Raw genomic sequence first — 15,130 nt, 5'->3', positions numbered from 1 at the left:
CTTGTATGAAAAGTTCTATATTTTTTTTATACATATTGTTAATCTTCCAATACTCCACGTCCGATGCATTGATGATCTCTAGACGATGTGATGTATTCTTGTAGTTGGTTCCTTGTAAGTAGTAACCGACCTTATCCAGAAGTAGACTACGGGGAGGCATGTGCCCATGCGCGCAATAAGGTTCCCCAAGCTTCATGAAATTCAATGGTTAATTGAACCAACGACTCTACTATCACAGCACATTCAGAAGCGCACAAGTTATCGTCCTAAGTCGGAAAATAATACGAAATAATTGATATAGGGAATCACAACATCGACCATGAATCGACCAGGTATGAGGCTCTCCAACTCCCTTTTCCACCCCACAACTGCCCCGCTGCACGGCTGCCAGAGAGAAGGGGGACAGCTTGCATTGGATGGTATTTCAAATGCAAGAGAATACCGGATGTCATAAGGATACGAGATACAGCGGACCGCCAGCAGTGTATAGGCGCCCTATGGCGTGGAATATGGATGGACCGCCGGGATATTACACAAGCTCTGCATGAAGTTGGATTTTATAACCTAGATGGGATCGGATGAGAGAGCTTCCACGGAGGGGTAGTTGCTGGGTCTGCTGGCGTAGTTTGAAGGGGTGAAATCGAGATCTGAGATTCGAGGTGGAGGGAGTGTGTGTGTAGCTAGAAAGTGTTTGGGCGCATTAACCTGCAGCTACCATGGGGTTTTCATTGAACTTTCTGTACCGGAGGGACTAGTGACGGAAACATGCTGACTTTGTTTTCTCAGGTGTAGGACCGCAGGCCATGCGTGGCATACCCAATGGATTCCCAAATCAACAGCAGATGCAGAACAGGAACGTATCAAATAGGATACCACCCAGTGGGAAAATGGGTACGATTCACACCCCTCATATTTGAAACAATAGGAGGAGACTTCATGTATACTGATGTTTGTCTATGACTTCTAGCAAACAATGGAGCGACATGGGCATTTGGAGGTGTACCGATGGGAGGAGCAGGTCTAGGAAATCCACGCCCAAACAACGGACCTATGGCAAGCTTTGCACAAACAATAGGAGGATCTTCACAACCAGCAACACCACTAGATTTGTCGTAAGTTGTTACCTACTTTTGATTTTTGTACTTCCCAGGTTTTTTCAAGAGTATTTCTTCTTGTCGCAACCTTCCCCTCCTTCCCACAACAACTACTCAAATATGGGAAAAGCACGTTCAACAAGACATAGTATCCCCCCACGTCCATATTCTTCTGGAAGGTATAAAAATTCAAACAACTTTCAAGTGTGCGCAGTCAGGTTCTATACGTTAGAGATACGATCCATAGCTCTGTCACATTCACTACAGATTATACTGTCTGCTTAAGCCTGTCTGAGCTTTGTTATTTTCTTTCTCAGCACTACAAATCTTGACAGTTGACTTTGCTCACATTATTTAGTGAGTTCCCCTCACTATCAGGAAACCAACCTCAGCACAATCAGTCAACATGGGGAGCGGCAGGAGCACGTAATATTGGCCCAGCAAATATACGGTTACAGCAATCAGCTGGATTATCCGCACAACATGCTGCGCAACAACAGCAGCAAGACGAGCTCTTCAACTCATCAACTCAATTATCGAACAATTCGGGTGGTTTCAGATTTGGGGCTCAAAATGCAGTTGGTCAGTCTTCACAACCGAGAAGCGCAGATGAATTTCCACCTCTGGGAAATTCGAATGGAGAGATCGGCCAAGATCGAAGCTCTGGCCTATTACAAAACGTGGGGTTTGGAGCCGGTGGGGGATTGGGATTTGGTTCTAATAACCCACCACAGCAACAGCAAGCCAGGAGTAATGGCCTTTTAAGTGCATTATCTACTGGTGGTCGAGTGGCACCAGGTAATAGAATTGATTCACCAGCAAGTTTATCAGGTGAGTAAATTGGCAATGTTGATTGGGTGATATATTTTTGTCCTGTTCGGCTAATCTTATTCTTTATTCAGGCCCATCCACGAATAGATCCCCAATAGACTCCAGCCGGCAAGGTTTACCACGCCTTGGAGAGAATGAAGTCGGGGTATGATAAAGTATCTTCCTAATGTATTGAGCTTCTGCTGATCAATTTGTCTAGGGCTTTCAAGACACTAATTTTGGCTCGTCAAATCCAATACCACCCAGAGAAGACGACAATCAACAATTCAACATGCCTACAGCAACCAGCTCTCGACCAGATGGCCCATCGACCCTGACCCAAGCACAAGAGCTCGACCCTAGTTCTTTATCAAGAAGTGCTGATAACGCGGACTCTAAAGCACAAGATCCATTAGCTCACATGAGTGACGCCGACAGATTTGGACTCAAGGGATTTTCCTATATGATGAACAATTTTCCCGACTATGCTGCTCTTGTCACTGGAACCGATATCAGCCATTTGGGTCTCGATCTAAATTCTGAGCAGTGAGTATTGGCTGGATAGCTCTCTGCTGTTCAATCTCATTATTTTAGCCATGCTAACAATTCACAAGACCTATCTCAAGCCAAATCTACTCTTTATGGGACAACGAGCCCCCACGACCAGATGTTGCTCGTTTCAACCTACCCGAATGCTATCGCGTTCTTAATGTTGCTCCCCTCGAAAGCAAGATGCCCAATTTCAACGAAGAGGCCTTATTATTTATGTTCTACAGTAATCCGGGTGACAAGCAGCAGCTTATGGCAGCAAGGGAGCTGTAAGTAAAGTACCCGTTCCATCGCATATCACTTACTAATGCACTCGTTACTTGATAGTGGCAATAGGAATTGGCGTTATCATAAAAAGATGCAAGTTTGGCTTACCAAGGATGATTTGATGGTTCCTCGTCAACTTACCCAACAGATGGAGCAAGGCTACTACATCTTTTTCGATGTAAAGACTTGGTCAAGACAACGAGTGAGTATCGAGATATTCTATCCCCAGTCGGTTTCACTAACTTTATTGTAGCGGGAATTCACATTATCTTACGATGATTTGGAAAGAGTCGAAGATCGGTTTTAATTTACCCAACACAACCCATGGTCGAATTCGGTCTCTTTTTCTCGACTGGCGGAGTCATGCATTTTCATGAATACCGCACCTATCGATCAAAATAACATGAATAATTTCACACGGCTGAATACATAGTATCCTCGTTTCTCTAATTAATGGCACAAGACTTGTATTTGCTACGGGGCATATATTGGGCTTGGCTTTCTTTTTTAGCGGAGTACATAGGAAGGAATAACTTGCTCTGGCTGCTGGACTCTTTTATGACTGGCTGGCGTTTCGATTGTGGAGCTGTGCAAAAACTCGCTGGATGGGGGACGGTTGCGGGTATGATGGGCAGAGAGAGGGATCTGACGTAGCAATTAAATGGATTGTGCGTTGCCTCATCTTATACTACTTTGTGATGTAATGCTGAGTGAAGTGAATGCTTCTTGATGTCGATGCGCGGTGACTATGGTGCGGCGAAAATAACCAGATTCTTAGTATCTACTTTAAACATTCTCGTCAGAATTGATGACGATTGAATCAGTTCTGCAGGTTTTTTGCTCGAAACCTGGTACGTCCCCAAAGAACTCACAATCAAACCATATGCAATATACTAGAAAATCTCAAAGTCTCTTCATTGTGATCATTACATACAAAGTCCAATAATCAAGCTACATACAATACAATAAAATACAGTTCGAAGAAGAAGAAGAAGAAGAAGAAGAAGAAGACATTATATACACGAAAACATCAGCCAAAGACCTCCGAGACTACTTTTGACCTTCAAGACTTTAAAACCTCAAGTCGAGCCTCCAGGGCCTATCCATTATCCATTAACACGTCAAATCATATCCTCCCCCCAATACATTCCTCCTCCACCTCTACCGTCCTCACCACATCAATATGTATATCCCAACCCCCTTCCTTTTCCTTCCGCCCCGACTCCTCCGAGAGAGACATATAGAGATCATCATTTTCTCTCTCCTGATTCCTCTCCTGATTCCTCGACCTCGATCGATTTCGCGAGCGATCGCCGCCGCGCGATAATTTGTCCCGTCGCACGGAGCCCAGGATATTGCGTCCGAGGCTCGCGATATTATGGGTGCTGCTGGATACGGGATTGCTGTTTAGTGGGGATATCACGGATGCGGTTCCGATGTGCATTTCCTCGTCTGAGATGATTGGGGACTTGCTGCTTGCTTTGCTCGATTTACTAGAGCGGTTTGTGTAGGTGCCGAGTTCGAAAATGCTCGTTCCGACGGTTTGGTCGAGGTCGGTGTCATTATCGTATTGAGTATCTTCTTCTCGTCCGTTCAGAGGAACTTGGGAGCTTTGACTGCTGAGGACCTTTGAATTGGAGTTTGAACGTGATTTTGATTTGGGGAGAGAGTTTGTGGATTTGGAGGTCGATGTGATACCGAAGCCGGAAGGTGGGACTGGGATAGTCTTGAAAATATTTGGGGCACTGAAAGAAGATTGGGAGGGGCGAGAGGGGTGGGAGTTAAAGATTTTGGGAATGTAGGTTGCGAAGAATACTTTTGTGGCGGGGATGGAGGTGCATATCTAGTTGGAAAGTGTTAGGGTCCGACGTTTTAGGAAGTAGGGGAAGGGGGAGCATCAAGTGACTTACAATTCCAACATATAATTCTACAGCTGCTGAAACCCATACGGGGAAAGAAGCCCATACTTGATCATATGTTTGTGTTACTTGGTACATGTAGTATGTACGAATGACACCTGCAAAACATGATAGGAAACCGAGAGTGAAGAGGAAAGAGACGATGAGGGTTTGACGACGTGGGAGATTTGTCGAGTACTATTTTGTTACAGTTAGAATTTGATTTGTGGATGAGAGGGATAAGATGACTAACCACTGTGCGGATGGGAAGGATGACCACGAGGAAGTCTGTAAGAGTATTGACGATTCCGGCAAGAAGGAGTGTTGAAGATTGATCTATGCAATTCGGTTGGGGCTCGTCTGTTATTTTCCAGTAATCCTGCGGGGGTCTATGACGTGTTAGTATGTAAATCATTGCACATCACAACACTTGCCCCCCCTGTTGGCATATCAAACATAAGGAAAAAGCAATAATTTTAACTAACCTACATTGAAACACCAACACGATACAAAATAAAGCTCCTTGTAGCCCAACTATGCAAATAGCAGCCAGAGTCACCCGTCTCCAGAATATCGTGGCACTGGTTAACATGCGACGAACAAGCATTAACATGGATAATTTGGTAAAGGTGCATGCTGATGCAAACATGATCTCTATCAAGAGGACCATCTTCAGTCCGAATTCTACATGTGAGCTTGGGATGTCGTACTAGATTGTTGTCAGTGATGATTACAGAGAAAGGTTTGTGTGGCGAGAGGAATACATACTTGATGTCTGGTCCACATGAATTTCAGATCTGCCAGCAGACTCAGAACAAAGAACCCGGTTGTGGGAATCTACATCATCATGAAATTAGCATCTCTAATCGTAAAACATCGCATCCGTCGTCTTTGCATGCGAGGACTCTGGTTTGGATAGTAGGTAAAACCAACCATAGCAAACAAGATCATCATATCATCCGCCCCAAACGAAGCCCTCAGTCTTGTCCTCGTCCATATCCTCAGTGAAATAAAGCAACATAGGACTACGTATAATACGATATTCAGAATAACATTCCCCCATCCGTGTGTTTCTGGATCGACGTAATTGGGCTCAGGCCAAGCGGCTATTACCCAGGCGGGAGGTTTTTGCATGTTGCAAGTGGTCTCTGCGACTTCAGACGTAAAAAAAACTCGTTGGAGATCGAAAGGAAAGGAAGATATAATGTAGATCCAAAAAAAGATTGCGAAAGATTGTGGAGTGAATGAGACACTACTAGCTTCCTAGCATTCAATAAATAACGGGAAGGGTTCAAAAGAAAGTAAGATGCATCTCATATCAATACGTCAAGCAAAGACAAAGATGTATGTGCAAATAGGACCAGTATTAACCAGTAAGAGAAATTAGAGACAGCAATCAGCCAAAGTAAGAACGAGAAGAGAACGAGAGAGAAAGTAAACTTTTCAAAGAGGGTACTACAGCGATTAAAACCGAACGGTATGCGGTTAAGCATTCTCGCTGTGACCAGCCTCAAATCCATGAAAAGTGCATCTCATTCTTTTCCACTTAGACCAGTCCTGCAATTCCTCTTCTTACTAAGTTACCACATCTACGGACTACGACCTTGCCGTGCCGCTGATATGGAACTATCATTGGCCACTTGGAGGCCATGAGGAAGAACATGCGGAGAATCCTTACAATCTTATCTTTCGTCCAATCCAGATGCAGAAAGAGAACTCTCAAACGATGGATCATGGGAGTAGATATCTTGGATATCTCCGATGGATGGGATAATTTATAATAAAGACTCCGTGCAGAATCCGGGTGGATGTCGCGCAGGCACATGCGCATGCATCAGTGGCGATGCAAATAGCAATTACACAGACACAGATATATAACAGACCCTGCTTCCCCCGCTGGCTTTGTATGCCTCTGACTCTAGACTCTAGAGCATCAAGGCCTCGGTGTTGATACCACATGGGATGGGAGAATGGTTCGATTTTGATCATAAGCTTCACACTATTGAGAATATTTTTCGGTCAGAGGCTTAGAAAGTATTTGAGACTTAAGATGAAAGGTAGATTGTGATAGGCAGTGATTTAAGCGACGCCTAGTCCATCTCGGAAAAAAAGGTTGAAAGAGAACATTAAAATGTTTAAGTGTTATGTCTGTGTGTCTGCGCTATTGAAGGCTCTCGGACTAAAACTCTCAATAATGACTCGAGAGAAAAACGTGGTGTCGTACATGTGGATTTGATTCAAATCGTGGCTTTACAATGCGGCGCTGATTACCCTAGTGTTTTACATCTTCACTTGTAGCCTTGGGCTACATTTCAATATTCAGGTACGAGGAAGGTATTTTGGTTCAAAAGTATCTCGCGTGATTGATTTTTTCATACTTGCGGTCAGAACAGTTCTGATAGTGAAGAAAAGTTCATAACATCCATAAGCCATGACCAATAAAGGCGAGGAAACAATGATATCCCATTACACATAACCACCCTTTCATAAATGCCGATATATCTATGAAGCTTTCTTTGCGAACTCGACTCGTAAAATCAAATGCTTGAAACCATAACCATCCATTTTTTCGCAAGCCTTTGCAGCGTCTGATCTTTCCTGGAAACTAATAAATGCAAAGCCCTTTGCCAAACCAGTTTCTCGGTCCTTCGCCAAAAAGACTCTTGTGACTCTGCCGAAACGTTCGAACATATCCCGAAGTTCTTGTTCCTCGGCCATTTCTGAGACCTATTCTGTGGATTAGCAAAGCAGATTAGATTGATGGAACATAGAAAACTTACGTTAGTGACACGTAGAGTAGCCAAATCATCTCTCTCGAACTTGCCACCGCCCATTCTCTCACCACCAGCGGTACCGCCGTTTCTGAGATGAGGTGGTACGTATGAAGATTTGCCAGCACCAAGACCACCTGGACCCTCTGGAGTATCTGCGTGACCAGCTGCAACATCGACTGCTCCTTCCTCGCCCAAAGGTGCCATCGTGCCTTTGAAAGGACACTTGGCTGTGAAATGCTCTCCGCTACAAATACGACATTTCACTTGCTTGTCCTTCAACTTGTTCTTCATAGCTCCGGCGTCCGAAACCTCCTCCTTGGCGTCCTTTCTCCAGTTTGTGCTTGGTCTGAATATAATGTTCTCTCCTACACTGGTTGTATCCGAAGCAGGCTGGAATTATGAATAAATCAGTCAACATTTTCCCCTTATATTGAAACCCGTTTAGACTCACCCCTGCAGCATCCTTCTGGGATAATCCGAATTTGCTCCAGGACTTTCTCTCAGCAACTCTTGGGTTCACGATTTCTTTGACTTTTGTGAATCTGATGCGGCGAGTTGTCTTGACCTTCTTTCCATCATCGTTGAACCTCCAGGTTACAATTGTTTGTGTGCCATCTTTATTGGTGGTTGTTGTCGACTGTGGGAGCTCGTTAGAATCCTCGAGATCCTCATCATCGGCCCAATCGCGATTACTATAGTATTTGTTAGAGTTTGCTGAGGGTTGATTAAAAATGCCGAATTTTCTCACTTTGCGACTCTAGACATTTTTTTGATAGGTGTGCTTTTTGCCTTTGCAGGGTGATATAATGCGCTTATTACGGCCCTAAGATACGAGCCTTTTGCTTTATCAAGCTCCCTTAATTATCTCTGCTAAAATTCGATGGCAGAGTGGTTGATCGTGACTTCGATTGTGGGGTGGTTCGATGTTCAACGTGAAGTTCTTATTTAAAATATCGCTTTGAGTGGGTGGGCAAATTTGCTAGGGCGAGCTTTCGTTATCCAATAATCGATCTAACCGCTTCAGGCACTAGCGGGTAACATACAGCCTTGTCTTGCTCTCGTCACACCCTTTCAAGGCTTCAATGCTTTCAAAGCATTCGACCAGCTGTTTATTGACTCATCTGAAAAGACTCGATTTAACCTGATGAACAACGGTCTTGTGAAATTCGTACGATCATTGAGGTAGTATTGTAGCGAGTTTCATTGATACCCTTCACTTCAGTTTGAAGGAACTCAACTTCATTGGGTAGGCAATTTAAATAGTTCAGTGAGTCAGTCAGTCGCGAGGAGGGATCGTATGCTACCTATTGCCAAGTTGTGAATCATCTCAGGGTTGTCAAAAGAAGTGCGAATCTATTCTCAAGTTTAGAAGCTTGAGTAATTCATAATAGCATTCATGTACTACATTGTTTCATATTTCTGACATACTCGAGAGGGATCTGGGCATGAACTTTTGGCAAAGTCAAATATCAGTTTGAAGTACATTACAAAAAAGCCATTAAATGTCACATGTGATTAGACGTTGGAATTGTTGAGTTGAGTCATGAGAGGGGATGTCATATTATTCGTCGTCTTATCCTAATTTTTATACACAGCTAGAGTAATGCCATTTTCCGTAATTTTGCCTCATAACACATTCCCTGAACGCTTAAATCTAGCGAACAGTATTGGTTGCTCCAACGCCTTTTGTCCCAAAGCTATGAAGAGTAAAAAAAAAAGAGTATTTATGACAAGGGAAATTGTTGCCTATATGCAACATATGAGTACAAAAATACAATGAACAGTAGTTCTATGTGTGCCCCTGGATATCGCTAAAAAGAGTTGAGATGAAATATGCCTATATTAATGTTTTCAAGGCTTCTTCTCGCCATCCTTAGCCTCGCCTTCTGATGCGCCGCCCTCGGCACCTTCTGGCTTGGCCTCACCGGACTCAGCGCGGGCCTTGTGCATCTTATCGAAGAGGTTCAAGCTAGCCATTTGGAGCTCGTCGGTCTTCTCCTTCAACTCAGCGGCAGTGGCAGTACCTTCTCCGGACTGGCTCTTGCTGACGAACTCACGGAGTGCGGTAATCTTCTCACGAATACCATCAGCCTCGGTCTTGTCAAGTCTGTCGGCGAATTCGTTCAAAGCCTTCTCGGTATCGTTGAGAACACTGTCAGATCGGTTGGCAGCCTCGATAGCAGCCTTGCGTTCCTTATCAGACTCAGCGTATCTCTCAGAGTCATCAACCATGTTTTGAATCTCAGCATCGGAAAGACCAGAGCCGGAGGCAATGGTGATGGAGTGATCCTTGTTGGTTGACTTGTCCTTGGCGTGGACGTGGACGATAGCGTCGGCATCAATGTCAAAAGTGACCTCAATTTGAGGAACACCTCTGTGAGCAGGTGGGATACCAACAAGTTGGAAGTTTCCGAGCATCTTGTTGTCGCGGACAAGCTCACGCTCACCTTGGTAAACCTTGATTTCGACAGCAGTTTGGAAATCGGCGGCGGTAGAGAAGATTTGAGACTTCTTGGTAGGGATAGTAGTGTTTCGGTTAATCAATCTGGTGAATACACCTCCGAGGGTCTCAATACCAAGAGACAATGGGGTAACATCCAAGAGAAGGACGTCGGTGACGTTACCAGCGAGAACACCACCTTGAATAGCGGCACCCATGGCAACAGCCTCATCTGGGTTAACAGACTTGGCGGGGTCACGACCAAAGATAGACTTGACTGACTCGCTGACCTTTGGCATACGGGTCATTCCACCAACTAGGATAACTTCTTGGATATCCTTTGCGGCGAGGTTGGCATCCTTCAAAGCCTTTCTTACTGGCTCGATGGTGCGGGTGATCAATGGATCGACGAGCTTCTCGAGTTGAGATCTGGAAAGCTTTTGGTTGATGTGCTTTGGTCCAGAAGAGTCGGCAGTGATGAAAGGAAGGTTGATATCAGTTTGCATGGAGGAAGACAACTCGATCTTAGCCTTCTCAGCAGCTTCACGGATACGTTGAATGGCCATACGATCACCGGAGAGATCGATACCAGAATCCTTCTTGAATTGCTGAACCAAGTGGCGAACCAAGTGGATATCGAAATCTTCACCTCCCAAGTGAGTATCACCGTTGGTAGACTTGACTTCGAAAACACCCTTTTGAATCTCGAGGACGGAGATATCGAAAGTACCCCCACCCAAATCGTAGACAGCGATGATCTTGTCCTCATCCTTCTCTAATCCGTAGGCAAGAGCGGCAGCAGTTGGCTCGTTGACAACTCTGAGAACGTTCAAACCAGCAATTTGACCAGCATCCTTGGTGGCTTGACGTTGGGAATCGTTAAAGTAGGCTGGAACGGTAACAACGGCATTTTGAACAGGCTTAGTAAGGTAGGCCTCAGCGGTTTCCTTCATCTTTTGCAAGACGAATCCACCAATTTGCGATGGAGAGTATTTCTCGCCACGAGCAGAAACCCAGGCATCACCGTTTGTGTGTTGAACAATCTTGTATGGAACCTCCTTGATATCACGTTGAACCTCAGCGTCAGTGAACTTTCGTCCGATCAAACGCTTTGTTGCGAACAAAGTGTTCTCTGGGTTAACAACAGCTTGACGCTTTGCAGATACACCGACCAATCTCTCACCATCTTGTGCGAAAGCTACTACGGATGGAGTTGTGCGGGCACCTAGGAATCGAGTTAGTGCGGGGTCAACAACAGTGCAATTGGAAGTTAGTAAGTAATTACCTTCTGAGTTCTCGATAATTTTAGCAGTTTGTCCTTCCATCACAGCAACAGCTGAGTTAGTGGTACCTGTTGAGAGATTAGTATGTGATTCGAAAAAGCTTGCTTGCCACTGCGTGGAATAAACATACCCAAATCGATACCAATGACTGGTCCCTTGACCTTCTTATCCGCATCATCTGAATTCCATCGTCTGGTAAACGATGATCCTAATGGTGTGCGGAGAGGTGCTGTGCGTGTGACGGATGAAGTTGCTCTTGGAAGCTATTGAGCAAGAAAAGTTAGCTATTGTGTTGATAATGACATAGTAGTTAGTCTACTTGAATTGGAAAACCTACAGCTCTAGAAATTCTGGAAGCAAACATCTTTATTTGTATTGCTTCTATAATAAAGGAAACTCAATTGTAGAAGTAATATGAATTAAGTATGAGAAGAAGGAATGGGTAGAAAAAAGGTATAAGTAAATGATTTACAAGATTGAGGCGATGGAGGGAGAAAATATAAATCAACGGCGGGCCACAAGGAAAAAAATGTCATTTTTAGTTTTAGCGTCTTTTTCTTGGTCAATTGGTAGAACATCATCGAAACCACGAGCACGTGATCGAAGACACGGACGCTCGGGCATATACGATGTGGCAAGGATTATGAGGTTATCAGGCTATCGAATGTGTGCTTATGTCATTATCCACTCAGAATGCGGGATACGATTAGTTGCCGAAACTAGTGAAGTTGACGTCGTGAAATGAATGTTGAAACTTCGAGCTTGACATTTATCATTCACAACATCTGTTTCTGTATCTCCTCAACACACTTTACAGTTTGGAAAGCTTCAAATTATTCCTTTCATCAAAAGAATAGGAGTCTTTTGAAAGACCACATATGGGTGCATAAATAATATTCAATATCTTCACAATTTAATCGCAGCCTGATACTTACTTTGTTCATCTCCTGTTGTGCATGGTTGCAATATCTTGAATGCATGACAGTATGGCTGTCAAAGAAGAAAGCTCGTGAGTCTGTACAACGTAATGCTTGATATAACTATTCAGTTATGATTTACATTCTGATCACTTGTACCTTGATAGATATCATCCTACCGACGACTTAATTCGATCGTCGCCACGGAAATACTATCGAGCCTCCATTAGCCCAAGGTGCGGAAAATACCCTATTGTGCGCATTCATGTTCGAAACAGATCCAAAGATGTAGAACTGTATTCGTTGCTGCACAATTCTTGATGGCTTCTATCGACTGCTGTTTCTTGTGAAAAATCAGTCGCAATTACGCTGCCTTCCATAGCAGTTACTGGTGTCTGCCGAATAGAATGACGCGGTTTCTAACTTCTAATAGTCATTGGCAATTGCACGATTTGCTGAGCTCTCCGAAACAGTATGTTATTTACTATCCAAGTTCGCACGACATAATTTGTCTTAATACGAAATCTCGCGAGCGCGAGCTTCTCGCAACTTTAAAATACGAGCCGCGATGTTTGACGGCTGCAAAGGATTGGGTATGCGCTGGAGGAGATAGAGGACAATTCACAAGCTTCTATGTGGGAGAAGGAGAGAGACCTGGCAAGACTGATTCGCTCTTGGATTTGAGTGCTGATGCCGATGCTCGATTGCCTCTCATCCTACAACCGTCAGCAAGATCAACTCAAAGAGAAGCTATCGATAATTCCCGAAGATCTAGTCCTAATGCTACTACTCTGCGTGTGTCCAAGAAGATAGGATCTGACGTAGTGAACTGTATAACACTTTGGTTCCCTTCAGAATCATCGTTGCCCATGGGATACAAGGAACCTGTTGCTGTTACAGCGCTCAACGACAGCTCTGTTACTATACTCAACTTACATGACTCCGAGATGGCGGATACTCTCAATTATCCTGATTATGTGAACCGCGCTGTGATATCACCGAAAGGAAACATCCTCATTGCAATGTATGCTCCTCGAGTTCACTCGACGTTGACACTTTATTAATATGAAATAGTTGCGATGACCCTTTCCTCTACATTCACGAAAGGCAGCTTAAACAGGTCTCAAAAAGTAATTTTACGCCGCATCTGAAAGAGGAGTATGAGTGGGTATTTTCTGGCAGGATTCAGCTAGAAGGACAACGACCATCGGACAAAAGTGCCATGAGAGGTTCATTTGCAGCATGCTTTTCTAACTCGGGCAAATATCTTGCTGTTGCCACTCAGTATGGGGTCATATCGATATTCTTGACCGAAGAACTAACCAAAGACGATGCCGATCCATTGGAAGTTAGTTTTACTACGTCACGACCCAATGTTGAATCTGGGGCTGTTAGAGCCATGGAATTCTCACCAAATAATTTCGATCTACTTGCTTGGACTGAAGCTAGTGGACGTGTTGGAGTGGCAGATGTACGGGATCTGTTCACTTCCAGGCAAGTAATTGATATAAATGCTCGAGGGGAAGGTGTTGAACGAGTCTGGGTTATCGAGCGCTCAAATAATCCTACGTCAATAGAGGCTAGGTTAGATGCAAGGCTTCGTGCTTCGCATACAGAGTCCCCTTCCGAGGCTTCTGCCAGCGCAATACCAGACTATCTAGGCTTGGATTTTGACCAACAACAGCTAAGTAGCCTTGCTCGCAATTTGACTGACAGACACCAAATTCCGCCAACTTCTGATGAGATGGAAATATTACAGGCGCATCGAACAGCTCGTCGACAAAGAGATGCAATCCGTGAGGCACGAGAAATGGGAACCACCTCTAGATGGGGTATTTTGGAAGGAGGTAGAATGGCAGACATGTTTGCTGAAACAGAACGCCGCGTATCTACAGCTGGTCTCCCAAGTGCTTTACGAGAATTTGTTAATTCAGACCGCACACCGGCTTCCTTTCGAGCCTTCATCGATAGACAGAATCAGGACCGTGAAAGACGTGTAGTAGAGAACGAAATAAGGAATGTGATCAGGCGACAACAAGCATCTTCAATATTAGACAATAGCACCGTAGATGTCGAGTCTGACAGAACTGTACGGACAAGTGCAGATACCTTTTCTGGGTTAGAGCGTTTGTCACTCGCTCATCATCTTCCAACCGTTGGCTATGAAGCAGCCCCTACTGCTTGGGCTGAACTTGAAGAAGTGTATCGAACACGGTACTCTCGAGATCAACCTGACGAGGAAGAGGAAGAAAATCAGGCATCTACCCAAAGATCAAGACAGCCATGGCGTCCCTTGGATGCGCTCACTAGACTTAGTCTTGACGTGATGAATGATAATAATGTATTGAGACGAGAGCGAGAGGGAAGGAGTGAGCCAGTGGACACCATGGGGCTCGCTTGGAGCGAAGATAGTAGGCTACTGTATGTGCTTTTGCATATTTTTATTTTTATTCGCGATACTGACCGTTCACAGATATGTTGGTGCTGGAGATGGAATTCATGAATATCAGGTGAATGTGACGGGACGAAAGATATTTCCTCATCGTGTATTACAATAGTTGTTTGTATATTGAAAGGTCGTTTTGGGAAGTGGGAGGGGATCGGAGTCTGGAAATTTATTGGCATGGCGCATACCAGAATGTCCATGAAATGATTTGCTTATGAAGCACAAAATCTGATTGTTAAAAGTGTTCTATCGAATTAATAATAATGTATTTACCAAATCTCAGTTTATTTGTTAATCATCTCAATCAGTTATGGAAGTGGAAGCACAACCCACCAAAGAAGACAAGCATCCCGAACATGCTTGATTCAAAGGTCATGTGACGGCACTGCCTAAACTAAACTGATTTGAGCTTGACATGCCTAGCTCCAGCTACCCTTGACGCCTTGAATTGTGTTCCAAATTTAGAAAATGCATACCTGTTGCCTATGATATTAACAAATTGACTGATGCATGTCTTCTTTCTAGGTATAGGTATACTAGGTAGGTATATGTACAAGTATAAAAGCTTCATCTCAACCCAATTCTATATCGCTGAATTGCCAAATTTATCTTCACTTCCAACTTTTGCCCCTACATAAATTATTAAACGAGA

The 15,130-nt window shown here is 44.1% G+C and overlaps 5 protein-coding genes across 5 annotated transcripts; 2 read left to right on the top strand and 3 right to left on the bottom strand.

Annotated features, from left to right (window-relative positions):
- Positions 1-231: 231 nt before the first annotated feature.
- On the top strand, positions 232-3,477 carry EAE97_007975 (uncharacterized protein). The gene is made up of 9 exons (XM_038878489.1): positions 232-332; positions 787-891; positions 968-1,112; positions 1,453-1,925; positions 1,997-2,070; positions 2,125-2,450; positions 2,519-2,722; positions 2,781-2,922; positions 2,974-3,477. The coding sequence occupies exons 1-9, from the start codon at positions 320-322 to the stop codon at positions 3,025-3,027; spliced, it is 1,536 nt and encodes a 511-aa protein (XP_038730739.1). The 5' UTR covers positions 232-319; the 3' UTR covers positions 3,028-3,477.
- A 369-nt stretch (positions 3,478-3,846) lies between these two features.
- EAE97_007974 (uncharacterized protein) lies at positions 3,847-5,752 on the bottom strand (the record flags this gene model as incomplete). The annotated part of the gene is made up of 6 exons (XM_038878488.1): positions 3,847-4,563; positions 4,631-4,816; positions 4,872-5,007; positions 5,104-5,327; positions 5,387-5,455; positions 5,552-5,752. The coding sequence occupies 6 exons, from the start codon at positions 5,750-5,752 to the stop codon at positions 3,847-3,849; spliced, it is 1,533 nt and encodes a 510-aa protein (XP_038730738.1).
- A 1,368-nt stretch (positions 5,753-7,120) lies between these two features.
- Positions 7,121-8,157, bottom strand: EAE97_007973 (uncharacterized protein; the record flags this gene model as incomplete). Its single annotated transcript, XM_038878487.1, has 4 exons — positions 7,121-7,345; positions 7,399-7,782; positions 7,844-8,084; positions 8,141-8,157. The coding sequence occupies 4 exons, from the start codon at positions 8,155-8,157 to the stop codon at positions 7,121-7,123; spliced, it is 867 nt and encodes a 288-aa protein (XP_038730737.1).
- Positions 8,158-9,243: 1,086 nt separating this feature from the next.
- Positions 9,244-11,479, bottom strand: EAE97_007972 (uncharacterized protein; the record flags this gene model as incomplete). The annotated part of the gene is made up of 4 exons (XM_038878486.1): positions 9,244-11,057; positions 11,118-11,183; positions 11,246-11,378; positions 11,453-11,479. 4 exons carry the CDS (start codon positions 11,477-11,479, stop codon positions 9,244-9,246), a joined length of 2,040 nt encoding a protein of 679 aa, XP_038730736.1.
- Positions 11,480-12,101: 622 nt separating this feature from the next.
- EAE97_007971 (uncharacterized protein) lies at positions 12,102-14,590 on the top strand (the record flags this gene model as incomplete). The annotated part of the gene is made up of 5 exons (XM_038878485.1): positions 12,102-12,124; positions 12,200-12,268; positions 12,466-13,056; positions 13,107-14,453; positions 14,506-14,590. 5 exons carry the CDS (start codon positions 12,102-12,104, stop codon positions 14,588-14,590), a joined length of 2,115 nt encoding a protein of 704 aa, XP_038730735.1.
- Between the last annotated feature and the right edge of the window lie 540 nt (positions 14,591-15,130).

Source organism: Botrytis byssoidea (assembly GCF_014898295.1).
Source record: "Botrytis byssoidea strain MUCL 94 chromosome Unknown BBYS_016, whole genome shotgun sequence".
NCBI classification, from domain to species: Eukaryota; Fungi; Ascomycota; class Leotiomycetes; order Helotiales; family Sclerotiniaceae; genus Botrytis; species Botrytis byssoidea.
The sequence above is the reverse complement of the archived record's forward strand: the minus strand, read 5'-3'. Positions and strand labels throughout refer to the sequence as shown.

What these genes read in the sequence shown, in the direction of transcription:
- EAE97_007975 (XM_038878489.1), top strand. An exon ending in ACCACCCAGTGGGAAAATGG is followed by an intron (nt 892 to 967) that starts GTACGATTCACA and finishes TATGACTTCTAG; the next exon opens with CAAACAATGGAGCGACATGG. An exon ending in GCAACACCACTAGATTTGTC is followed by an intron (nt 1,113 to 1,452) that starts GTAAGTTGTTAC and finishes CACATTATTTAG; the next exon opens with TGAGTTCCCCTCACTATCAG.